Source organism: Maudiozyma barnettii (assembly GCF_903064755.1).
Source record: "Maudiozyma barnettii strain CLIB 1767 genome assembly, contig: KABA2_01, whole genome shotgun sequence".
Classification (NCBI taxonomy): domain Eukaryota; kingdom Fungi; phylum Ascomycota; class Saccharomycetes; order Saccharomycetales; family Saccharomycetaceae; genus Maudiozyma; species Maudiozyma barnettii.
This window is the reverse complement of record NW_024545238.1, coordinates 1,208,985-1,235,528: the sequence shown is the minus strand read 5'-3', so window position 1 is coordinate 1,235,528 and position 26,544 is coordinate 1,208,985. Positions and strand designations below refer to the sequence as shown.

General features: G+C 33.4%; 11 protein-coding genes across 11 annotated transcripts; 7 read left to right on the top strand and 4 right to left on the bottom strand.

Annotated features, from left to right (window-relative positions):
• Nucleotides 1-377: 377 nt before the first annotated feature.
• On the top strand, nt 378-3,536 carry RSC30 (Rsc30p; the record flags this gene model as incomplete). Its single annotated transcript, XM_041548462.1, has 1 exon — nt 378-3,536. One exon carries the CDS (start codon nt 378-380, stop codon nt 3,534-3,536), a length of 3,159 nt encoding a protein of 1,052 aa, XP_041404396.1.
• A 1,582-nt stretch (nt 3,537-5,118) lies between these two features.
• KABA2_01S11792 (uncharacterized protein) lies at nt 5,119-6,537 on the top strand (the record flags this gene model as incomplete). The annotated part of the gene is made up of 1 exon (XM_041548461.1): nt 5,119-6,537. One exon carries the CDS (start codon nt 5,119-5,121, stop codon nt 6,535-6,537), a length of 1,419 nt encoding a protein of 472 aa, XP_041404395.1.
• Nucleotides 6,538-6,838: 301 nt separating this feature from the next.
• On the bottom strand, nt 6,839-7,858 carry PIH1 (Pih1p; the record flags this gene model as incomplete). The annotated part of the gene is made up of 1 exon (XM_041548460.1): nt 6,839-7,858. One exon carries the CDS (start codon nt 7,856-7,858, stop codon nt 6,839-6,841), a length of 1,020 nt encoding a protein of 339 aa, XP_041404394.1.
• Nucleotides 7,859-9,997: 2,139 nt separating this feature from the next.
• PIB1 (phosphatidylinositol-3-phosphate-binding ubiquitin-protein ligase) lies at nt 9,998-11,017 on the bottom strand (the record flags this gene model as incomplete). Its single annotated transcript, XM_041548459.1, has 1 exon — nt 9,998-11,017. The coding sequence occupies one exon, from the start codon at nt 11,015-11,017 to the stop codon at nt 9,998-10,000; it is 1,020 nt and encodes a 339-aa protein (XP_041404393.1).
• Nucleotides 11,018-11,572: 555 nt separating this feature from the next.
• On the top strand, nt 11,573-12,430 carry HTD2 (hydroxyacyl-thioester dehydratase HTD2; the record flags this gene model as incomplete). The annotated part of the gene is made up of 1 exon (XM_041548458.1): nt 11,573-12,430. One exon carries the CDS (start codon nt 11,573-11,575, stop codon nt 12,428-12,430), a length of 858 nt encoding a protein of 285 aa, XP_041404392.1.
• Nucleotides 12,431-13,050: 620 nt separating this feature from the next.
• Nucleotides 13,051-14,214, top strand: DYS1 (deoxyhypusine synthase; the record flags this gene model as incomplete). The annotated part of the gene is made up of 1 exon (XM_041548457.1): nt 13,051-14,214. One exon carries the CDS (start codon nt 13,051-13,053, stop codon nt 14,212-14,214), a length of 1,164 nt encoding a protein of 387 aa, XP_041404391.1.
• Nucleotides 14,215-14,506: 292 nt separating this feature from the next.
• On the bottom strand, nt 14,507-15,661 carry RRP4 (exosome non-catalytic core subunit RRP4; the record flags this gene model as incomplete). Its single annotated transcript, XM_041548456.1, has 1 exon — nt 14,507-15,661. One exon carries the CDS (start codon nt 15,659-15,661, stop codon nt 14,507-14,509), a length of 1,155 nt encoding a protein of 384 aa, XP_041404390.1.
• A 706-nt stretch (nt 15,662-16,367) lies between these two features.
• ERG7 (lanosterol synthase ERG7) lies at nt 16,368-18,563 on the top strand (the record flags this gene model as incomplete). Its single annotated transcript, XM_041548455.1, has 1 exon — nt 16,368-18,563. The coding sequence occupies one exon, from the start codon at nt 16,368-16,370 to the stop codon at nt 18,561-18,563; it is 2,196 nt and encodes a 731-aa protein (XP_041404389.1).
• An 879-nt stretch (nt 18,564-19,442) lies between these two features.
• OSH3 (oxysterol-binding protein related protein OSH3) lies at nt 19,443-22,319 on the top strand (the record flags this gene model as incomplete). Its single annotated transcript, XM_041548454.1, has 1 exon — nt 19,443-22,319. One exon carries the CDS (start codon nt 19,443-19,445, stop codon nt 22,317-22,319), a length of 2,877 nt encoding a protein of 958 aa, XP_041404388.1.
• Nucleotides 22,320-22,710: 391 nt separating this feature from the next.
• QNS1 (glutamine-dependent NAD(+) synthetase) lies at nt 22,711-24,852 on the top strand (the record flags this gene model as incomplete). The annotated part of the gene is made up of 1 exon (XM_041548453.1): nt 22,711-24,852. The coding sequence occupies one exon, from the start codon at nt 22,711-22,713 to the stop codon at nt 24,850-24,852; it is 2,142 nt and encodes a 713-aa protein (XP_041404387.1).
• Nucleotides 24,853-24,940: 88 nt separating this feature from the next.
• PPE1 (phosphoprotein phosphatase methylesterase 1) lies at nt 24,941-26,107 on the bottom strand (the record flags this gene model as incomplete). The annotated part of the gene is made up of 1 exon (XM_041548452.1): nt 24,941-26,107. The coding sequence occupies one exon, from the start codon at nt 26,105-26,107 to the stop codon at nt 24,941-24,943; it is 1,167 nt and encodes a 388-aa protein (XP_041404386.1).
• Nucleotides 26,108-26,544: the final 437 nt, after the last annotated feature.

The following is a 26,544-nucleotide window of genomic DNA, read 5'->3' as shown; positions in this document are numbered from 1 at the left end:
TATATAATTATACCAACGGCAACACTACACACTATTACAAAAAATATACATATAGCTAAATAATAATCTGGTATTGTGTATATTTTTCCCACTATTAAATTATAAGCTCCCATCTTTTTTTTTCTCTTTCTCTCGTTCTTTTTTCCTATAGTAAAGAGAAGACGAAAAGCTCCATACATAGTGAAAGTTAATAACAAACCGCTGTGCGTCCTTCTAACAGTTAAATCATAATAAGAATAAAATATATTGATAGATAGATCATACCTTCATTTATCTAAAGATATATACACTTTTTTTTTCAATTGACAGTTATAAACGATATTGAACTGGTTTAACGTTTCATATAATTAGAGTGATACTAGTTTTCTTTGTATATCATGGAACAAACATTTCGCGCAGATCTAACCCCAATACCTGACAATGATAAGAATATAACGGTGATCAGTAATGATCCAGTGCAACAACAACAACAGCAGCTGCTGCAACCGCAACAACTACAGCTGCATCACGAAGAGGATTCATCTACTTCTTCTTCGACTAAAAAACCCACAAAGAGAACACCCGCCTGTGCACAATGTAGACGTAGAAAGATAGGTTGTGATAGATTAAGACCCTTTTGTTCTAATTGTGTGAAATATCATAAGGAAAGATGTATTTATCCGGAAGAAGACTTAGAAGCCTTCAATGAATATATTAATCAACCAGCTGTAAATAAAAATCATAATGATAATAATAATCATTCTGAAAAATCCAGTGATAAAGCTGTTGGCAACAATTATGGTGGTAATAGAGCTACTTTTGAAGTCAACTCTATGAAACCTGGAAATACAAATATGATAAACTCGAATAATACAATATCATCAAATTTCAACGATATGTCTACTACATTTAGCGTACAACGGATGCCGATGCAAGCTCCTCTTATGGTTCCTTCTTCATCTTCTTCACAATTTCCTGTAAATACAGCAATGATACCATCGGGATTAAATACTCAATCAGCCTCTCGTGCAACGACAATGTCACCAATGCAAAATGTACCTTTAAATCCAACGATTCAATTAATGAATAATAATGAAAGTTCATCTGTAATGAAAATGGAACAACAATTAAAGTTTCATAATGTTCAAAATGCTCCTGTATATGAGCCACCTGTCCTAGTTCAATTACCTGTTGCGGAATCACCAAAAGTAGTGAAACCTTCAAAGACTAAAAATTTACATCATGGTCAACACCATAACGCAATTCATAGTAACAATAACCTTAAAAGTGTTGCACAACCAAAGAATGTAGTATCTATGGAAGATATTGGTGCTTATAATACAAAGACTCATATGTTAAAACAATTAAAATATTGGGAAAGAAAACAGAAAGCCTTACCAATTGCGAATAGTGACCCTACAGAGTATAGCGTAATGCAATCTACATATAAACAAAAAGATTTATTATTGAAGGAGATGAAACACCTAAAATATAGATTTATTGAATTACAAGAGAGAAGAAGAAAAACATTCCCTCAGAACGTAACTAAAGTAGCATATTTGAAGAAAATTCCTGTAATGCCAATACTTCAGGCTACTATCACTGAGGATATTAATTCGAAAAATGATACTATTAATAGTAATGAAGATAATTCTGGACAACTAATTCGTGAAAGTTATTTAGGTTCAGTATCTGGAGCAGAAAAATTAACAATAACTAATCTCCATTCTAATACTGAAAATAAACTAGGTGGTGATTTATTGTTGAAGGATACACCGAATACTATTTTCACTATAAATTATATGGCAAATCGTGATACATTTTTAGCGAAATACTATAATAAATTGCAAACATATATCATATTAAATTTTAAAGAACAATTAACCCAATATAAACAGAAACAGTTCAATGCAACCAATAAACAGATGGGTAACTCACCCATAGAAAATGATCTATTGAATCGTTTACTCGAGAAATTATTCGATGATATAGATAGAAATGACAGAGGGAAACATTCTAGATTATCAGGCTTTAATGAATTTTTATTCTCTATATTAGAAGTTGATAATATGGATATTCAAATGTTTAAGGAACGATTATTGAGTCAAATGAAGCGTGCTTATCAAGATTCGGCATGTACTACATTTAAAAATTATTTTTCCGAAGTTTCAAAATTTGGTACATTATTAATTGTCTTAATAATTTATTTGATGGATAATAGTATTGGTAAGGATCCAGAGATTGAAGTATTAAATAGAAAATTGAGTCATATTGTTAACGAAATTGAAAGTATTAATGATAAAACGATATTATTTGAAGATTTATCAATTATTAAATTTTTATCCTTAAAAAATTTATATTATGATATATTTGAAGATGATGTTCGATCGAATAATACCAATTATAATCAAGATGTCTATTTAAGTCAAAATTTCCAATCTAATCAAATGACAGCTGATATGAAATTTTCTATTTATTCTCATTATATGACTAGAAATGCATTTATTGGTAGTTATCCATCATTAGTGTCAATAGACATGTTAGAAGCATTGTTATTAGAATGTAAATATCCAGTTATTCGTAGGAAAGCTCAAACCAAGTTCTGGGAAACATTAAATAAAATAACTGGCATGATTCAGAATCAAAATTCAACAAATATGTCATCTATCAAGGAATTGATGGAACATTATGTTCAATTTGAACAAGATAATTTAGGAATAAACCATCCGTACGATGATGGCGATAGATCTGCTAAAAACGGAATTCCTTCTATATTAGAGATTGAAAGTTCATTAATCATGCGTTCAATATATGAAAGATGTCGTTTATTTATTAATTATTACTTATTACTAGAATATGAGAAGTTGAAATTGCATGATAGATTCAACAAAGTATTATGTGAATTAAGTTTGTGCATTTGTAGTAGTTTTAAAGGACAATTAATAAGAAGAGATTATCTTCGTAATTTAGATAATTTTGATGGTAGTAAAACGATGTTTAATAAGAATGATTTAATAGATTTGGAGATTGTTTGTGAGATGCTATTTTCTTTAGGGTTACGTTTAAGTTATAAACCATCCACTACTGATTCAATGACTATTTCGCCAGAAAATGATAATAATCCTAATGATATATCTGTTGCTATATCTGTTGTCAAGGATAAGATAAGAAAAATATTAATTCAAATAATTCTTAGCTTAAAAAATAATAAAACCAGGAAATTAAGAACTGGGCATAATATTATGTCCAAACGATTAGAGAAAAAATTATTAAATTTCGTAAAGACATTAAGTGAAGAAGATGGTGATAATAATAATAGCAATATGAAGTTGAACAATGGTATAACACTATTAAATTTATCTGAAATTACTAAATTTTCAGAAGAGATCAGTAGTATCAGTGATATTATTAGTTCTGAGGAAAATGATAATACGTTCCATTTAGAATATAAAGTAACTCTTGATATTGTACAAGATGATTTAAAGACTCATAAGAATAGTTACGGACTTACAAATGATAGTTTCAGTAGTGTTTTCGGGGCTATGTTTCAAAAATGAAGTATACCTATAATATCGAAGTCAAAATAAGATATTTTTATTTTTATTTTGAGCAACTCTTTGACCTACCTTTCTTTAATATTTACATAATTGATATAATTTATTTGTATTTGTGTGTAATTATTTAATTATAGAACATTTATATTAAATGTAATAGCGACAATAACACAACCCAGTACATGGAACTTCTAGTTATACTTGGTTCATGAATTCTTTTAGAAGTTTGTTACGGTTGTTCTTACTAGTATTACTATTGTGATGTGTAACCCTTCTTTGTTGTATCCAAGTACATTAAAAAAAAAATTATTAGCGGGGCTCCACCCTTTAACATATGGGACCTGTCTTTCTGCTTACGTTTCTCTTACCTCGGTGTTTTATCCTCTGCCTCCAATTATACTATATATTTTTAATTTGTATAGCTTTTGCATATGCATAAAGGGGGAAATATGTACATTAGTGTTCTTAATATTACGTCACACCCACACCCCGCATATAAACATTTTAATTTTACGTCATTTTTTGCATATATTAAACAGAACACGTTTTAGAAAATACTGAAGAAGATGAGAAAACTAAATTCAAATAGGGTAACTCTTTCCTAATACGGTATATGTGGGATAGCCATGTGCGTCCTACCTGGGTTGCCGTGGCCCTTTTCTAATTCTATTGCTTCAATCCCACATTAAAAAAAAGAGAACCAACACCACTAAATACCAGCAGACAACAAGGTATAGAGGGAGAGAGAGGGGAACTCCCTTTATTGTGTCTTGCAACTAATACCCTATGTTTAGCCCCTACAGAAAGAAAAGTGATAGTGGTGGAGTTTCTATTCTATTCTTCGGCACTGTGTGTCCCTCTCTCTCTATCATTATACACCATTTCTACTGCGTTTTAACTAGAGGCCAATTTAATTGGACTATTAAAGCCATTATTTTAATATAATATAATTACGACTAGTAATAAAGGAAGAAATTAATGTGTTTGTTGCAGTACTTGACAATTTAGCCTTGTTTAGTGGGTTACTTTCATTGTTTTCTATTAATCCCTTTTGTATGAGTAGTAAGTAGATGGAGGGAAGGATTTTGTAGTTGTCAGTTTTTGCTGATGTTTCTCAGTGCGTTGTCAGGTTAATTCTTAGTACAAAAAACAGGCAACGACACATAAATAGTTTACTACTGGTATTATAACACGCATATTAAATTTTAGTGTTATATTTTATTATTATAATTACTTAAACAAATAAATTTGTACATACATTAATTACTATTACTAAAAGGAATATAATGAAAAATTCTTGCGGATCTATCTTTCTTTACTATTACATATAGTCTCCTACATGCTCACCAAATGTATATAAGTAACTTAGTTTCCTTGACAAAACTTTTTTTTGTTTGAAAACTTCTTTTTTCTCTTAGTTTATAGATGTATATGTATGTATATAGTGACAAGACATAAGGGAATAAGGGTCCATATTTCATCCTCTCATATACACATACACAGAGACACAAAAAAATTTATATACATATTTAAATTTTGAGTTTGAGTTTGATATTTTTGTTTTATTTGATTACATTTTACCATAATGAAACCATCAACTATTGTTATTAAATTAGGGTCTTCTTCTTTAGTGAACCCTGACACTAGAGAACCTAGACTCTCCGTAATGTCTAAGATGGTAGAAACTGTCGCTATTTTGAAAAGACAAGGTCATAAAGTTGTGATTGTCTCAAGTGGTGGTGTAGCTATGGGTCTTAATGCTATGAGATTAGCTGAAAAACCAAAAGAAATCGCTGAAGTTCAAGCTATTGCTGCTATCGGTCAAGGTAGATTGATTAGTAAATGGGATATGTTATTTCAAGAATATGAACAAGAAATTGCTCAAATTTTGTTAACTAGAAATGATATCCTGAATTGGAAACAATATAAAAATGCTAAAAACACAATTTTAGAACTTTTAAAAATGGGTGTGACACCTATTGTTAATGAAAATGATACTTTATCAATAAGTGAAATTGAATTTGGTGATAATGATACTTTATCTGGTGTAACTGCTGCTTTAATCGAAGCTGATTATCTCTTCTTATTGACAGATGTCGATTGTCTATATACAAATGATCCAAGAATAGATCCTGAAGCTAAACCGGTTATTACTGTGGATATGGATAGTAAAATTAATCCCTTAAAAGATGTAAATACATCAAGTGGTTCAGGTAGTAGTGTTGGGACAGGTGGGATGAGAACAAAATTGATTGCTGCTGATTTGGCAACAAAAGCTGGTGTGGTTACTCTAGTTATGAGATCCGAACAACCACAAGAAATTGTTAGAATTATAGATTATATGGAGACTCAGGATTATAAAAGTCTCTCAAGTGATGAAGAAGTAGCTTTATTAAATGATCTTGGTTTACCTTTACATACCAAATTTTTGGCTATTGATAATGATTTACGTTTAGAAAATAGACAATTTTGGTTATTACATGGTCTTGTTTCAAAGGGTTCGATTATTATAGATAAAGACATATATGAAAATATTATTGAAGAAAATAATAATAATAGTAACACTAATGATTTAGAAGCTGAAAATGATAATGAAAATGAAAATTCAGATAGTGCGTTTACAATAGATTATCAAGGTGGTTTACCTGCATCTGGTATTATTGATATTCAAGACACTTTCCATGAATTAGATTGTGTGAATTTGAAAATCGGTAGAAGATTATCAAATGGTGAATTGGATCCTGAATTCCCATTACAAACTGTCGGTAGAGCAAGATGTAATTATACTAGTACTGAATTAAATAAAATTAAAGGGATTAATAGAGGTGAAAGTGTAACAGATTTCTTAGGTTACTCTGGTAGTGATTCTGATGAAGTGAACGAAAATGAACATACTCATGTTATGAGACAATCTGCTAATGAACAGATTATCGATAAGTTGGCCGATGGGTTACATGAATGTTGTATTGCTAGTAGAGAAAATTTGGCATTTACACCAGTTTAAGAAACCAGTGTTTTTTTTTATTTTCAGTTTTTTCTTGATTGATTGATTGATTATAACAAAATTGTGCGACACTAATGAATTGTGTATGGTTTTCTAATGTTTTTTTTAATTTTTTTTATTATTTTTTATTTCCTACATATATATACCTACATATTTTAAGAATACTATATGAATAAATAATAGCCTACGACATATTTTTTTTGTTTAAGTGTGTCCAACATCTATTCTTAAACAGTTCATATTGTTATCTTTAGTTCGTATTATTGAATGCATTTATTATTGTTTTTCAGGAAGCATATGATTATATAAAAATATAAAGTTTATGTTGTTTCTTGATGAAAAATGTTTTGAAATTTGAAAAATTCAAATTCTCTGATTTAATGAAATTAGGTAAAGGAATTTCCAATTTTGATTCATTGAACTCTTGAAGATTAATATTTTTCACAAATAATGAGTTCTCATTAGTATTATAGGAAAGCTCTAAATCCAAAGAAGAATCAAGTTCCGATTCAATTTCAATCTTCAATTTATATGTGGTAGTATCCTTTGTCTGTCTCATAGTCACATTGAAATGAACATCCTTCTTTTCAATCTTCCCTGGTGCTACTATTTCATTAATGATAGGTTTATTTTTAGTCACCGAGGTGTTTGATTCAGTGATGTCTTGAATTAGTGAATGAGAACGACCGTTTTTTGTTGTTGTAGTTGCGTTTGGAAATAAAGTTTTTAATCCATTTGTAGAGTCCTCTATTTCGTCATTATCTATAAGATCTCTCTTCATTTGTAGAAACCCCAATGCGCTATCCTCTTGTTTGTTTTTATTTGATTGATCCGTCTCCTCTCCACTTGTTATACTATCATTTCTGATCTCTAGTACTGGCAATTCCTGACCTTTAAATTTCATCTTGGGAAACTTAATGGCATCCCTATGAATCATGACATTCTCTCTGATCTCGATACTCTCAATACACCATTCCACCAATATTTGTTTCAACTGGAAATTATTTACATTATTAATTATATCCACCAGAGAAGAATTGATAATACAGTCAGACACCATACATATATCGCCTTTCTTATCAGTGTCCTGTCTCATTTGCGACGCTACAATTGGGATCTCCCACTCGTTGTTCATGATTGCTGTATATGTATTTTGTGGATCAAATGGTTCACGAGGAGGTGGCACATTTGTGGCATGACATACATTAATGAACAATTTCGATTGTGGATCAGATAATAATTTCGATTTAATGACAAAGATTGGCTCGGGGGTGATTGTTATAACATTGTTCTCATCAGTGGCTCTTATATAGTCGTTCATTGTCCTGGGTAGTTCTTGTTTGTCGGTATTTTGCAACGGTAGACAGATATAATTCTGTAGTTTTATAATAATTAGTGTTTAGAAGTTTCTTCAAATACATGAAACTTCGTTATGTATTTCATTTTTTGTATATTTGTTGGGAGGTATGAAACTTAGTAGCATCGCTAAATTTCTTATTAAAGCTAGCTTGAAAAACAAAAAGTTGTTAGAGCAATGCTAAACTTTATCTAAATTAACAAAACCATAAAATAAGCCAAAATAATGAAGATCATATGACGAAACAATAACAGTTTTTACAAAGACTTTAAGTGCATATCTCAAATATTGTAATTATCTAATGATATTATCTATTATTTAATATCCTAAAGCTTTAAATAAATATATATCTTACATGAATGAATTGCGACTTAAATTGTAATACTGGCAAAAACGTCACTCCTTATTAATACGAGTCCCATAAAGGTTTCAAGGAACTATTTGAACAACACATGATACGAAAAATATAACAACAAATTTTACATATCTATCTAGAAGGCGCAAATATATACACATTTTGATGATTAGATAATTAGATGATAACAATCTCGTCAGAACAAAGGACACTTACTGCCTGTGGTGTCGTTCGAATCCAACTCAAAGATTTATTGCAAGCACTGCAATATCAACCCTCGAGGATCATTGACGCTCATCAAGACAAACAAGGTAATTTCTACATACCAGGGTTTCAATACGCCCTCTGGCAAACCCTGGATCACCTCAAAGTAAGTTTGAAGTGTATCGAGGACACCATGAAATGTAACAGAAAGACTGCTGTTCTGTGATTTTAGAACCACAGTTTTGAGGGAATTAGTTAATTAACTTGCAACCGTTGCTATCTCCCAGACGAAGTAACATATAGAAGAAGTATGTTACTCAAAAGTGAAGTTATTTGCTTTCTCTTTTGCCGCCTGTCGAGCCACAAGGCGGCACCAGAGATTAGGGGTACTGCTCTAATACTGGACCAGAAAATATACGCTGTTAACAGCCAGAATGTATAACAACAACAACTACAACAATAATATACACAACCGTTTGGCGATTTGGTAACTCACTAAACGTCATGTATTGCTTTCAATCGCTTTCTCAGCTTCCATGGAATCTAGCTTACAGTTACACCCATTGTGGGTCTTTGTAGAACTTGGCACATATTGTCTGAATCACGATACCTTGCTATCCACCTCTCTCTCACGTGAATGAGATAATTATAGTACGAAATATGTGTATCTTAATATATAAATGCGAGAAAATTACTGTACCTATGAGCTATGAGACATAACCAAATATATTTCCTATCATTCTTTTTCTCTGTAGCTTCGACGATAAATTCGTGGTTTAAACACATCAAAAATAAATAAATTCGGAGGGAGGTCAGGTCGTAAATGACACATAATTTAACTCCGAATAAAAACATATTCAAATATTATTGAATAAGATGAAGATATCAAGTGTAGTAAAATAAAAGAGGGGATTTTGCAGGGACGAATAAAACACAGGATATCAAGATTTATGAGTGAATCAAAGTCTTGTCCTTTAAACCGATTTGTCTAATGAGAGAAATAGTTTTCCGCGTTTTATCAGTCAAATTTCCAATTTTATAATTATATGTATATTATTTAATAGCATATATTTACTATAGAAGAACTCCTTGATAAAAATATATTGTGATCTTGGAACATATTTAAGATTAATTGCAATCTTAAAATAACTCGTCAATAATAATGAATTATTTGATCCCAAACACTGGATGGAACGGATTCGGGGCTCAGTTGTAACATTTCGAAAAATTCCAGTTAGTTAACTATTTTATTCCTCTACCCACACGTTCTTAATTTAAGTAGTGATGAATGTTCAGTCTTCCCTCTAACAATTCGAAAACTACTAACTAAATACAATTAGAAAGGCAAAATTATCACATATAAGATTCAAAATAATTCTACTAACAATTTTAAGATTAATGTGCCACCAAATTAATGATGATGATATATATGGATATGTAATTAGATTAATTATTAGATTAGATGCTTCATATAGCGTAGATCAATTATTACCAATATTATAGTTAGTGTTTAGAGGTAATTCATGGTTTAATTGAAAACTAAACTAACATACTGCGTCATGGAAGGGACAAAAATTCTTACCCAGATATGAGTTATCATTATTATTGCTAACATTATTCAAGTTGTGCAATTCTTGCATCTTGTGAGTCTTCTTAGTAAACCAACTCTTGATACACTTATAATGGAATACACATAGACATTCTAATCTTCCAACTTTTTGTCCCGGTAACATTTCTTCGAAACATATTGGACATTCTGGATACTCTTCATTTTTCTCTTCTCTAACAGGATCCTTAGGAATCTTATATACAAGCATTCTATTTTTAATGGATGGATTATGATCATTCCCATCTGGTGATGCCATACCGTTTTGTTGATTAATTTTATGTTGTTGAATATTTTCTGCTTGTTCAATACATGATTGAATATGATCTCCTTGTTCTTCCTCATTAGCGAGCGTTGTTAAATCAAAATTACAAATAGGACAATGTGAGTTTTCTTCTTGTTCTATATCATTATTAGTCCTCGAAGAACTTTCAGTATTAGAATCTATTTGATGAGAATGTTCTGTAATATTATTATTTTTCACATTACCAGGTATAGTTATGATCTGATCACTCCTCGATGTTTCATTATCTCCAACAACGCCACTTTGAATTACCGAATGAACAGTTTCTGGATTACCGTCATTCTTTTGCCTTGAAGGTTGTATTATTAAATTGGAGTTCTTTAATGAAGTATAACAGGAGATGCAAGTTCTGTAAGAAACCACCTTTGATGTCGTCTCATCCATACGTGTATCACTAGAATCAGTGTGAACATCCCCATTTCTTCTAACTACTTTCACTCTGGAGGTGTTATATTTAACAAAACGATTGGAACAACTTCCACAGAATATTCCACCGCAACATCTACAATGATGCCTCCGTATTATAAAATCAAACTTCGTACCACAATGTAAACATGCTTTAGCTTCTTTATCAGGTTGCCATATGGCTATACTGTTAACATACTGATACATATCTGGGGTTGGTTCCGTCACTGAACTGGGACCTGCCTCCATGATTGAATAACTGTAACAATTAAAGTAATATTGATAGCGACGTGAATATACACGGTATGATAATAATGATAACTGGAGTATCGATAGATATAACGGGGTTTTATACTCTTCTGGCCTTCGTTCGAGTTTATCTTTCTATAATAAACTGGAGAGATAAAATATTTATAGTCTAAAAAATCATTTCATGTCATCCCATCCCATCGCAAATATATGTATACATTATATATATTTAATTTTGCCTTTCAATTCCTTCCTTCCCATTAATCAATCTAATCAACTTTGTTGTACTTTCCCGTTAATCTGCCACACAAAACAGCCGCTTTTTGGGTCTGCGCGAGAGAGAAAGCCAACAAACAAATTTTGTCATACAAACAATCACACTGAGTGAATAACGGTAAGGGCTGACTTTCCCTCTTCATGTAGTTTGATGATGATGATTCATGGAAGTAGTCCTATATAGAAACGTGCCATCTTTTCAAGTGTTCTGTTTAAGTACATAGTAGCTGATATTTCAATGCATCTCTATAAATACAAGCGCTCTAAGTTTACCTTACTATGATTATCTCCGATTATAAAGCATTGCGTTGGTTGACGAAGGATCTGACATCATTATACCATGTGAAAAATTTTCAAAACCTAGTCAGTGATCAATTGCTTTTTCTTCACAATAAACCACCGATTGGTCATTTAAATATCAATGAGCATTTCTTATTCTTCAATAGGACAAACAAAAATTTATCCAAGGATGGATACTTCAAAGATATATCACCTGAACAATTGATGCCAAAATACAAGGATCAAGCGTTTAAGAGACGTATGTGGGCAAAGGGTTCAATCATACAATATGAACCACTTAAATTCAATCATGAGTATACATGTTTGGAACATGTTAAGAATGTGAAGTCCTATAGGGGCGATACTTTTGTATCCATTAACCGTGATATCGTAGACATAAATCGACAAGTTAAATTATTAACTGAAATAAGAACTTTAATATATACGAATTCAATACCAAGACCCAATAATATAATTAAACATGTAAATAATACGGAGGCTGACACTGTAATTGGTCAATTCACATTCAATGAAATGGATATTATTAGATATAGTCAATTGACATTAAATCCACATAGAATACATTGGGATAAAATTCATGCGGTACAACACGAACTATATGATGATATAATAGTCCAGGGACCCTTCAGTACCCAGATTCTTACACTCTTTGCAGAATCATATATCGGTCAACCGATTCATAGTTTGAATTATCGAAATTTAAATTATATCTATCCTGGAACTACTGTAGATATATGTCTCAGGATCAACGATACTGATGAAACCTATCAATTCTACATGAGGGATTCTCAAAAACCTGAGAAAGTATACCTATTTCTTCAAGTCGGATCTCCATAGTATACATATATATATTGATCCTCTTTGTTGCCCCACTATAACTTTTTTCATGATCGATCATAGTGTAATACGAGTGGAGTGGGGAGGTCGACTTTCTACACAAATAGAGAGAGTGAGAGAGGGCATAGGGTCAAACTCTGGTTCGGAATATTGCATGCGAACAATAGTAGCAACCGTTTCTGTGGTGATAGTGATTAGTCCTTGGTCCTTTGTGCTCTCTGGAGGTTTCTCATGCTATTGATGTGCGGATGGATTGCCTTCAATCTCTCGAGGCAAACTGACAAGAGAACGTCACTAATTTTATCTAATCCACAGAAAAGGGCGTAGCACTTCCACCCCTAACCGAGTTCAGAAAACTGAAAATTTTTTATGACGATCGACAGATGACATCGAGAAAGAGAGAAAGTTTCTTCAAAATGTCGAGCAAATGAGCAGGACAGCAAGGGGGGGTTGAATAGTTAGGAGCATACACTCACGAAGGATATATCTTTCTATTACAAACATATATATACGATATATAAACTCTTCTTAGTTCATTCACACATCTATAGATATCAATTGATCCATTTTTTTTGTTTAATAATTAAAAGAATCAAATCAGCGATTCAATACTATATACCATGTCCAACATCAACGATAAACTACCAGACATTCTTCAGGAAGCAGTCCTGATGGAATCTGTTCCTGTCCCAGACCATTTCGTCAAGGTCGAAGGTATCGACTACTCTAAGGAAAAAGCTACTGATATGCGTGCTACTGACTTGATTGATGCTATGAAGACTATGGGTTTCCAAGCTAGTTCTGTCGGTCAAGCTTGCGACATTATCGACAACATGAGATCATGGAGAGGTAAGCACATCGATGAACTAGAGGACCACGATAAGAAGGGTTGTTTCGATGAAAATGGTGTTCAAAAGACTACAATCTTCATGGGTTACACTTCTAACTTGATTAGTTCCGGTCTAAGAGAAACCTTGAGATATTTGGTTCAACATAAAATGGTTGATGCTATTGTCACTTCAGCTGGTGGTATCGAAGAAGATTTCATTAAGTGTTTGGCTCCAACATATCTAGGTGAATTTGCTTGGAAAGGTGCTGATTTACGTAAGGAAGGTATGAACAGAATTGGTAACTTAGTTGTTCCAAATGATAACTACTGTAAATTTGAAGAATGGATTGTTCCAATCTTAGACACTATGTTGGAAGAACAAGAGGCATACGTTAAGAAACATGGTGATGCTTGTTTAGATGCTAACCAAGAACTAAATACTCCAATCTGGACTCCATCTAAGATGATCGATAGATTAGGTAAGGAAATCAACGACGAACGTTCTGTCCTATATTGGGCTCACAAGAACAAGATTCCAGTGTTCTGTCCATCCATTACTGATGGTTCCATTGGTGATATGTTATTCTTCCACACTTTCAAGGCCTCTCCAAAGCAATTGAGATTGGATATCGTTGCCGATATTAGAAAGATCAACTCCATGTCCATGGAGGCTTCCAGAGCAGGTATGATCATTCTAGGTGGTGGTCTAATCAAGCATCACATTGCTAATGCTTGTCTAATGAGAAATGGTGCTGATTATGCTGTCTATATCAACACTGGTCAAGAATTTGATGGTTCTGATGCTGGTGCCAGACCAGATGAAGCGGTTTCTTGGGGTAAAATTAAGGCTGAAGCTAAGTCTGTTAAGGTGTACGCTGATGTTACTGTCGTTTTCCCATTGATTGTTGCTGCTACTTTTGCCAGTGGTAAGGGTATCGAGTACACCAAGGAATAAATTCTTTGATTATCGAAATATTTTCTCATTTCTGTAATGTCGAATACGTTTAATGACCAAAACAATAACAACAATATAACTATATATGTTTATGTAATATTTATATGAAATGTCAACCTCTAAACAAATAACTCCTTTGTAATATGTTTATATAGTCTAAGTTACACAAAATTCAAAAAGAGTCGATGAAGGATTTTGTAGTGTTTCCCAAAAATTTTGGGAAACATTTTATCTTGATGCAGTTATTTTTTCTTACACCGTATGTACATACTAGAGTTATACATAAATCTAACTAAACAGCATTGCCCCTCATTTTTTCTGCATTTAGAATTTCTTGACTTAAGGATTCCATGTTATCCCTTTGAATCAATGATCCAACATCGCTGTACACCATGCTTGCCTCATACCCCAAAACAATACGTTCTTGTGTTATACCGATCTCACAAAAGGCTAATGCTTTAATAATATTTGCATATCTTGATATCGTTTGCTTGATGGCACCTGTAATATTTGGATCGTTCTCATCAGAATATATCTTCCACGAGGATTCCTCTTCTAATCTTGTAATTGAAATATTTGAATTTGGATTCAAAGATACTGCACCTGTTGGACCCGTAGAAGACATCCCATTTCCTTGTGTCGAACCTCCAGGAGGTACGTCTCTTGCAAGATCCATCTTAGTGGTCATTCTCAACCATATGTAACCATTGACACCTAGAACAACAGTTACATTACCTGGTAAATTATGTGTATGATTCTTAGATCTAATAATAAGAGAATTAGGCACCTCACAGAACATACCGTTTCTTAGTTTCCCATACTTTAATGATCTAGTATGTAATGATGCAGCACCATCCTGGAATAAAGACTGTACTTCTGCATTTAATAAATCACCTTCTTTCAAAAAACTTCTCATTTGTAATTCATCAGATTCAGATTTTCTTCTTAAGATACCACCTGGTAAGTTTACAGAACCCAACATTAGAATTGCATGTTGTTTCCCACCAATGTCAACTTTCCATCTCTTGTTACTAACTTCTGCAATCCTACCAACAATATGGTCACCTGTCTCGGGAGCATAACGACTCTTTAATGGAATCACTGATAATAGCTTATTAACTTTAGATACTGTACCAGCTACAGAGGAGTATGTTTTATTTTCCAAGAAATAGGTACCGTGCCCTCTCATCCATATAGGGTCATCCGTAATCAGTTCACCGGGGGTCATAATTTCTGAATCAGTTGTGTTTTGTTTTGTTGAACGTTTATTGTGAGTTGCCTTATTATTTTCTTCTTCTCCGTCATCATCTAACATGTTATCTTCATCTTCATCATTTATGTCTGACATGCTATAGTCATCTTCACTATTGTCACTTTCAAAGTTTTCTGTTATCATAGTCTTTTGGAAAGCACCATTACGGGCTACCACTGAGATTACTTCGGACATTATTTAGTTATTGTGGTATTAGTCAAATTGAGGGTATGCCTCTGATATTTTATAACTAGATATAGACTAGATGCGATACAGATTTATTATTTTAACGAACCAATTGTATTAATGTTTCTTTGAAAACAACATTGAAGAGTTCTTATTCAGTTTGAATTTATTGTGGATGTCATCGATTTCTCTCTGAACTTCTTTCAAAAATTTTAAATTTTTCAAAGTTCCAAAAACAATCACGTGCGCGATGAGTTCAAAAATTAACTATGCCTTATATATATAGGTATACAGAGTAAACCATTACTATTAAAATGAATTTAAAAGTACAGAAGAAGGTTGTTGGAAGTGATTTCCTTTGCACCGTTGCAAAAAACATAACAAATACCAACTTGTTATGTTTAAACTCAATGGTTTTTTGTATATCTTACATCTTACATCTTAATCGAACAATGAAACATTGCGTTTTGCTCGTTCTAATATTTAAGATTTCAGGATGCTCGTTTAATATTATATCGTTCTGTTAAATCCGAGGAGACGATTTACCGACGACTTCAAGTGCAGAACTTGAATTCTTCTACTTGGTAACGAGCCACCTCTAAGATACTTATATAAGATTGTATTTAGATTAACACTGAACATTATTATCTACTCTGTACTTTTGGAACTAGACACTTTTTTAATATAAGGCGGTAAAGCCAACATTTAATTTGTGATGACAGTTTTATACTCTGAAGAATTAGGTCTCGAAAAAACAGACCCAACATTATGGAGATTGCGTACAGACCTACTAGGCCGAGAAACATGGGAATATCTGCCTAATATAGAAGCTGCTAAGGATCCTCAATCTACTTTTACTCAATGGCTTTTACAAGATGAAAACTTTCCTTTTCCGACACCAGAAATCACCTCTGAAGATGACAAATTTACAGCTGAAAATGCTTGCCATAACGGTGCCTCTTTCTTTAAACTATTACAAGAACCTGAATCTGGTATATTTCCTTGTCAATACAAAGGTCCCATGTTTATGACCATTGGTTATGTAGCGGTTAATTATATTGCTGGAGTCCAAATTCCAGATCATGAAAGAAAAGAAATAATAAGATATATTGTGAACACAGCTCATCCTGTAGATGGCGGCTGGGGTCTCCACTCTGTCGATAAATCAACTGTGTTTGGTACCGTTTTGAACTATGTGATTTTACGTCTCTTAGGTATACCTAATGATCACGTAGTCTGTGAAAGAGCCAGAAAGACTTTGCATAGATTAGGGGGCGCCATTGGTGCACCACACTGGGGTAAATCATGGTTAAGCCTGTTAAATCTTTACAAGTGGGAAGGTGTTAACCCTGCACCACCAGAGACTTGGTTATTACCTTACAGCTTGCCTATACATCCTGGAAGATGGTGGGTTCATACAAGAGCTGTATATTTACCTCTAAGCTATTTGTCTTTGACACGTTTTCAATGTGAATTGAATCCTTTATTAGAAGAAATTAGACAAGAAATTTACACGAAACCGTTCGAGAAAATTGATTTTTCTAAACATAGAAATACAGTTTGTGGTGTCGATTTATACTATCCTCATTCAAAATTCTTGGATGTTGCCAATGACGCTATCGTATTTTATGAAAACTATGTAAGACCAACATTCATTTTCAAGAAGAGCAAAGAAAGAGTTTATGATCTTATCAAGAAGGAAATTGAAAATACAGATTCCTTATGTATTGCGCCAGTGAACCAAGCTTTCTGTGCGTTAGTGACATATATCGAAGAAGGTGCCCATTCTATGGCATTTGAGAAATTCCAATATAGATTTAAGGATGCCTTATTTCATGGTCCTCAAGGTATGACAGTAATGGGGACAAATGGTGTTCAAACATGGGATTGTGCTTTTGCTATTCAATATTTTTTCATGTCCAATCTAGCAGAGTTGCCAGAATTCTATGATACTATTGCTGCAGCTTACAAATTTTTATGTCGTTCTCAATTTGATACTGAATGTGTCCCAGATAGTTTCCGTGACAAACGTGTAGGTGCATGGGGGTTCTCTACAAAGACACAAGGTTATACTGTATCTGACTGTACTGCAGAATCTATTAAGGCGATTATTATGGTTAGAAGTTCTCCTGTCTTTAAAGATATCCACAACGAAATAAGTGATGAAAGATTATATCAAGGTGTCGATATTCTCTTGGGTTTACAAAATACTGGTTCTTTTGAATATGGTTCATTTGCTACATATGAAAAGATTAAGGCACCATTATTTATGGAGAAATTAAATCCAGCTGAAGTTTTCGGAAACATTATGGTTGAGTACCCTTACGTTGAGTGTACAGATTCTTCAGTATTGGGTCTAACATATTTCCACAAGCATTACGACTATAAAAAAGATCAAATTTCAAAGAGAATCAAGATCGCCATTGATTATTTGAAGGCCAGTCAACAAGTTGACGGTAGTTGGTATGGTTGCTGGGGTATATGTTTCACATATGCGGGAATGTTTGCCATTGAGGCATTACATTCCATTGGTGAAAGCTATACCAATTCAGAATACGTGAGGAAGGGATGTGAATTCCTAGTCAGCAAGCAGATGGATGATGGTGGATGGGGTGAATCTATGAAATCAAGTGAATTACACAATTATGTGAATAGTGATAAGTCACTTGTGGTACAAACTGCATGGTCGTTAATCGCTTTGATCTTAGCCGATTATCCGAATAAAGATGTCATCGATAGAGGTATCACCCTGTTGAAGAAACGTCAAACAAAACATGGTGAGTGGAAGTTCGAATCGGTGGAAGGTGTATTCAATCATTCCTGTGCTATCGAATACCCAAGTTACAGATTCCTTTTCCCTATCAAAGCATTGGGCCTATATACTAAGAAGTATAAACACTCTGCGATATAGATTAAATACAAAAATATTATATAATTCTATTTTCTATCCGAAAATACAGGTGAATAATATTTATTCAAAATGAAATGTGTATAGCTACGGTAATTACAGTTAGAATTGCACGCTCTACAATTCAATTATCGTTCCGAAATTTGAATTTGCCATTGTTTGTACCTGTCTGTTAAAGGCATTATTGTCTAAAACGTAAATAATGAAGTATACAATTGTATTACTGTTTGTTTTGGTATTATTATTCTTGTTATTATTAGAGAAACAGTTTTATGCCCACCAAATAATTATGAAATTGAATTAATCAACGCAATATTTGCTGTTCTTGATTTTTCTCTGGAATTTTCTGTGTGTCTGAATTGAAAAGCGAAAAAAAATGAAAATGTCAAGAGTGCTGGCTGTGTGGCGAGTGTACCATAAATCCTGATTTTTTGGTCTTTCAATATGTAGGAAACGAAGCGAGAGGAATATAGATGGTAGAACCGTAAACGACGAGTAAAATAGAAAGTTGAACTATAGATCGGCTTTGAAACTGTCAAAACTTAAAACATTGACATTGAAAAGCCATTCGATCGAAATATTTTGATGATGAAATATATTTTGTAGCTAGAGAACTAAATTTATGGCATATATATATATATATATTTGTTGATACCTCCATTTATACATTATCAATTTGAATTAAGGCTACTCACTAATTATACCAAGCCCATTGAGTTATAAATAAAAAGCGTGATATAACATATAGATACATTGCTATCATTTATCTATATTTCGTTATTAAAAAAACTAAAGAAAAGGCGATATCGCATAAAGTTTATCTTTGTTTTTACTAGAAGTTAACATAATTGTGTTCGAAACTTTTATTATAGAAAAAGAAATATGGAAACCATTGATATTCAGAATAGATCATTCGTTGTACGATGGGTCAAATGCTCTCATGGAGACACTATCAATTATCAGGTGAAACCACTGAAAAAATCTATTGATTTAGGTATATATAAAAAACTGAAAACTAGCATAGATGACCAAACACCAGCGGTACACATTGCCGCAGATACCAAAGCTGCTTTAGATTTCACTAACAAAGCAGTTTTACATAGAAATAACTCGATCAGTTCAAACAGTGACTCCCATTCTAGAAGCTCATTGTCCATTGCTAATATACAACAACAATCACAAGAAAAACCATTACGAGATCGTCTACAGGCATCTGGGTTTACACTGGTAAAATGGGTCGGACATATACCCGGAAATAAAATGTATCAAGGTAACGTCGAAGTTATGGACTCTGATTATTATTATGCATTTATATTGGATAACATAGCTTCAAAAAATGTTAAAAAGAAAATTTTATTCAATGCCAGTGCAATTCAAACAGATAACCAATCTGTTCATAGCACGAACTCTGGATCATCTCCTTTATTAAGTTCGTTAAATTCTTCACCAAATCAAAGAGATTCTGTATTTGTAGTTGGCCAAGGCAGATATATTCAAGGGTATCTATTGAAAAAGAGAAGGAAGAGACTACAAGGCTTTAAAAGAAGATTTTTCACATTAGATTTTAGATACGGTACATTATCTTATTATTTAAATGATCATAATCAAACACGTCGTGGTGAAATTGTAATCAAACTATCAACTGTAAGCGCCAATAAAAAAGACAGACTAATCATCATTGATTCGGGTATGGAAATATGGGCCCTTAAGACTAGAGATGTCAATTGTTGGCAAACATGGGTGCAGGCATTGCAATCCTGTTTTGAGCAGGACGACAATTCTGATGATTTATTATCAGATGGCTTGTCTAACAGTATGAGCGAAAACGATGGAACTATTGTGACTGCAAATGACGTAATAAGTGAACGATTGAGTAGGATTTCGAAAGGTCAGAAAGGAGATTTGATACCAAGACCTTCTTCAAGACTAACTGACATTACGTCATATATTCCTCTACCGAACGAAGCATACGAGGATTTCAGTTCGAATCTTCTAATTATTCAACAAAGATTAGAACAATACAAGAATGATTCTTTGTCATATACTCCTTTGGATCCCGAACCAACTTTTGGCGAGATAAGACGTTCGAATTCGGCTTCTTCTTCGTTAAGAGGTCATGGTAGAATGAGAGGGATGACATCTGCTTCTCCTATGGATTCTGCTGAGTCTCTGTTAAATCCGTCTGATTCAGCTATACCAGAAACAATTACAAACGAACATGACTTATACAATAACCTTGCAGAACTGGAGAGCCTTTTTAACCAATTTGTTAAACAGAGTAAAGTTCTATATAGAGATCATAATATTCTTACCAAACAAATAAATGGTAAAAGGTTATCTATGAGCTCTTCAATGAGTGATGATGATATGTTTTATGATGCTGAAGATAAAAGTACGTTGGGTGTGATCCTCTTAGATGACGATGATGCCGAAGATGCTACCCAAATATGCCATACCAGGATCCTTGGTTCAAATGTTATAGAATCTGAAGAAGTAATACTAACAGAACGACAAATAAGTGATTTCCAGTTAGGTCCAGAGTTAAAAAACATATTAAGCCCAATTGCTTCTGGAAAGCTTCCTGAAAACATGACTGAAGCAGTTATAATTAATAATTTATATCCTTTACCACTCCTTCCTGTTCTTCGTAGGAATGATGTGACCGCTTGCAACTCTACACCTCAAAGTTTATTATCTTTCCTAAGAAAAAACGTTGGAAAAGATTTAACATCCATTACAATGCCAGTCACTTCTAATGAACCTATTTCTATCTTACAAGCAATCTCTGAATCCTTCGAATATGCACATATGCTTCCCCAATTGGCCGACCAAAATTCTCCATTTGAGCCACTTGCTATTGTTTCCGCATTTGCGATATCTTCCCTGTCCATATATAGAGATAGGACCAGATCTCTTCGTAAACCTTTCAATCCATTATTAGGAGAAACATATGAACTAGTTCGTGAAGATATGGGCTTTAGATTGCTAGGGGAGAAAGTGTGCCATAAGCCTCAAATATTTGCCTTCCATGCAGAACATGAAGACTGGGAGTGCAGTTATACCGTTACACCAGTCCAAAAGTTTTGGGGTAAATCTATTGAACTAAATAATGAAGGTACATTCGAACTTAAATCCAAAAAATCGGGGGAGTATTTCGAGTGGGTTCAACCAACAACTATAGTAAAGAACTTGATTGCTGGGGAAAGATACGTGGAACCAACTAATGAGATTGAGGTTATTTCATCAAGAAGTGGGAAAGCTACTATTTCCTTTGAGAAGACAGGTATGTTTAGTGGCAGATCAGAAAACGTTATAGTTGATATCACGTCCAGTAGCAAATCTGGTAAAAACCAGAGTATAACTGGTAAGTGGACGGATTCATTAAAGGACAAAAAATCTGGAAAAACTATATGGAAGGTTGGCGAAACAGTCAAAAATCCTAAACAGAAATATGGTTTTACCAAATTTACGGCTAATTTGAATGAAATTACTTCTATTGAAAAGGATAAACTACCACAAACAGATTCACGTTTACGTCCTGACATTAGATTCTATGAAGAAGGAAAAGTTGATGAAGCAGAAACCTGCAAATTAAATCTTGAACAAAAGCAGAGGGAACGACGTCAAAATGGGAAGGATGTTACACCAAGATATTTCAGAAAAAACACAGCCAACAAGTGGGCGTACATAGATGGCCCTGACAGCTACTGGGAAAAGAGAAGACGTCAAGACTGGAGCAATTCTCCGAAGTTGTGGTAAACATTTCATTATTATTTAAAGCATAGAGAGACATTTATATATTATCTCGTATATATCTAAAAAATAATTCTTGATTCTTACTTTGAATCACCAAGTGAACTTGAATAAACAAATATTGGCATATCATACAAATACGATGTATATTTAAATAAATTATTTTGCCTTACTTCGCGCTCTGCTTATTACACGAGAATTAGATGGCAGCAAATATTTTAGATGAGACAATATCTCAATGAAAGAAGATAAAACCACACACTTTCAAATATATAACAAAGCCTGATATTGTTGCAAGATATAAAAAGAAGAAGAAGAAGAAGAAGAAGAAGAAGAAGAAGAAGTGAATACGCATTGCTTCTTTTCATTTTATAGAAAATTAGTCTAGCACTCAAAAATGTCACAATTAATTACGTTAGCTACCTGTAATTTAAATCAATGGGCCCTCGACTTTGAAGGTAACAGGGATCGTATTCTAGAGTCTATTAGCATTGCAAAGGAAAAAGGTGCCCGCCTAAGAGTTGGTCCTGAATTAGAAATAACAGGTTATGGTTGCCTGGATCACTTTTTAGAGAATGATGTTTGCCTACATTCATGGGAAATGTATGGTCAAATTATCAAGCGTCCTGAAACCCACGGTATTATTTTGGATATCGGTATGCCAATTATGCATAATAATGTCAGGTACAATTGTAGATTACTATCCTTAGACGGTAAAATCCTTTTCATCAGACCCAAGATTTGGCTTGCAAACGATGGTAACTATCGTGAAATGCGTTTTTTCACGCCATGGATGAAACCTGGTACCGTTGAAGAGTTTACTCTACCAATTGCTATCCAAAAAATCACTGGACAAAGAAATGTAGAATTTGGTGATGCTGTTATTAAAACATTTGATACTTGTATAGGTGCTGAAACATGTGAAGAAATTTTCACCCCTCAGTCTCCTCACATTGCGATGTCACTCGACGGTGTTGAAATCATCACTAACTCCTCTGGTTCTCATCATGAACTACGTAAATTAAACAAAAGAATGGATTTAATTTTGAACGCTACAAGTCGTTGTGGTGGTGTTTATCTATATTCTAATCAACGTGGTTGTGATGGTGATAGATTATACTATGATGGTTGTGCTTTAATTGCTGTGAATGGTAAAGTTGTTGCTCAAGGTTCTCAATTTTCTTTAAAGGATGTTGAGGTTGTCACTGCAACAGTTGATTTGGAAGATGTCAGAAGTTACAGGGCCAGTGTTATGTCTCGTGGTCTCCAAGCATCTCTTCGTGAAATTAAGTATCCTAGAATTGATGTTCCTGTTGAATTGGCTGAGGTAAGCGACAGATTTAATCCAAATATAACGCCAACCAAAAAGAGAGATGTACATTATCACACACCAGAAGAAGAAATTGCTTTAGGCCCTGCATGCTGGCTATGGGATTACATCAGACGTTGTAACGGTACAGGTTATTTCCTGCCTTTATCTGGTGGTATTGATTCTTGCGCCACTGCTATGATCGTCCACTCCATGTGCAGATTAGTTGTTAAGGAAATTAGTGAAGGTAATGAGCAAGTCCTAAAGGATGCACGTAGGATTACCCGTAACTCTGATGACTGGGTGCCAAAGGAACCTCAAGAAATGGCTAACACAATATTTCATACCTGTTTTATGGGAACTGAAAACTCTTCAGATGAAACTAGAAAGAGAAGTAAAGAATTATCCAAAGTGATAGGCTCTTATCACGTTGATTTCAATATGGACAATGTTGTGACAAGCGTTGTTTCGTTGTTTGAAGTAGCTACTGGTAAGAAACCAATCTTTAAGATATTTGGTGGATCCCAAATTGAGAATCTTGCTCTACAAAACATCCAAGCTCGTCTAAGAATGGTTTTAGCTTACCTATTTGCCCAACTTTTACCATGGGTCCGTGGTATTAAGAATTCTGGTGGTTTATTAGTTTTAGGAAGTGCCAACGTTGATGAATGTCTAAGAGGTTATTTAACTAAATATGATTGTTCTTCTGCAGATATTAATCCAATAGGGGGTATATCAAAAACTGATTTGAAAAGGTTTATTGCATATGCTACCAAAGAATACAACATGCCAATTTTGGATGAATTCCTTCATGCAACCCCTACTGCTGAATTGGAACCTATCACAGAAAATTATGTACAATCAGATGAGATAGATATGGGTATGACATACGAGGAATTAAGTATATTTGGTTATTTGAGAAAAGTTGAAAAATGTGGCCCATATTCTATGTTTTTGAAACTTCTACACGAGTGGAGCCCAAAATTGACACCTTCACAAGTTGCTGAGAAGGTAAAAAGATTTTTCTTCTTTTACGCCATTAATAGACATAAACAAACTGTCATCACCCCAAGCTACCATGCAGAAAATTATTCTCCAGATGATAACAGATTTGATTTACGTCCTTTCTTAATTAACCCAAGATTTGCATGGGCAAGTAAGAAGATTGATGCGGTTGTTGCAGAATGTGAAAACAAGACACATAATCTGGACGTTTTATCGGTCGATTAAATTCTTATAAGAGAGCATACATTAAAATACTAGAAATAAATAACTAAAACAAGCAAACATATGTATTATTTAATTATCATTAGGAAATTTATTTAGCTGATCCCCAATTAGTCTTGATAATTACATTTTTATTGTCATTACGTTTCCAAAAATCGATCAGTGTCAATGCTGTCTTGAGTGTTTCATCTTCTTGTATGAAATGTCCCGAATCTTGAAATACGACAAGTTGATATTTACCTTGCATTTGTCCAATTATTAGTTCCTTATCTAAGTTATCATTTCCAGCCAAGATTAACATCTTAGACGTTGGTACAGCGACAAAACTGTGCGATAAGTCAGTAAACCAAGTATTCCAATAAGGTCGAAATACCTGAAGATTTGTAATTCTGACGACCTTTCCACTAGAAAATTTTCTGAAGAGAGAAGGGACCGCAATATTGGCACTTGTTCTATTTTTTGAGAGACCGTGTCTCACATACCAATTTATTGCATCAGAGTATGATAAGAATACATTTGGGGTCATCGATAAGAAATTGTCCACCTTATTAAGGGCATCCTTCGCTGCCTCTTCAACAATATCTAACATCGTAATACCCGTTATATGTTTTCTTAATTCTATCGAGAAGACTGGAAATGTAAATGTACATATACTTCCTCCTAACGAATGACCCACTAGTATAATGGACAATTTCTCTTTAGGGATAGCGGATAAAATATTAGAATAAATATATTCTAATAAAGTTCTAAAATCTTCGATGAAACTGTCACGTTCATAGCTTACATTCTGTTCAGGATCTATAACCGTCGTATTACCATGTCCTCTAGAATCAAAGGAAAAACACCCACATTGACCCTTTAATTTCTCTTGTAAAGTCTGGGATAAATTTGCAAATGATAAACCTGATGAGCCAGCACCGTGATGGAAAACAAATATAGGAATAGATGTTGTATCCAATGACTTTGGCAATGTATAATAAATGTTAAATTTGAAGTTTCTTTCCTCGAATGTTATTTGTTTATTAACTTCAAAATAGGTGCTCCATTTCTCTAAGTTAGGATCAACTGTATTGGCTGTACTGGATTGTCGTCTAGAAGAAGCATTTTTAATGGAAGGTAAGTCTGTAATTATGTCATTCCCTTCACCAGAAGTTATATCCTTTCCATTAGTACTTGTTGTGTAGTCAATATTATCTACAATTTGTTCAATCTTGTCAAAATGCTTTAATAAAATCTCTCTCCTTAAATTACCCGCCATATTAAAATGGGAACAGCTCTATATCTCTTTTATATTAAATGAACCGATAGAGGGAAGCCAATTGGTTGCAAATCTTCTTTTTATTAGCTGTTCTTTGGATAGTTCTCTCTCTTGAACCTCTGAATCAATATGCTACTTTTTAGTCCTTTAAGTTTCATAATTTTTATGTATACAGACAGATTGCCGATTTCGGGTTTGACGTATTCAATAAATATAAGAACCCCTTTGTTCATATCCATAATTAAGAAAGAACATAAACATTATCATTTATATGAACAAGAAATATCAACAAGTTCACACATGAACGTATGAAGAACATTTATTCAAGTAGATATATTTAACACACCTATTTAGTAATCTAACTACTACTTGGGGTTAGGTGTTCTATATAGATTTAGTGCTGCTGGTTTTTTTTTTTTTTTTTTTTTTTTTAACAT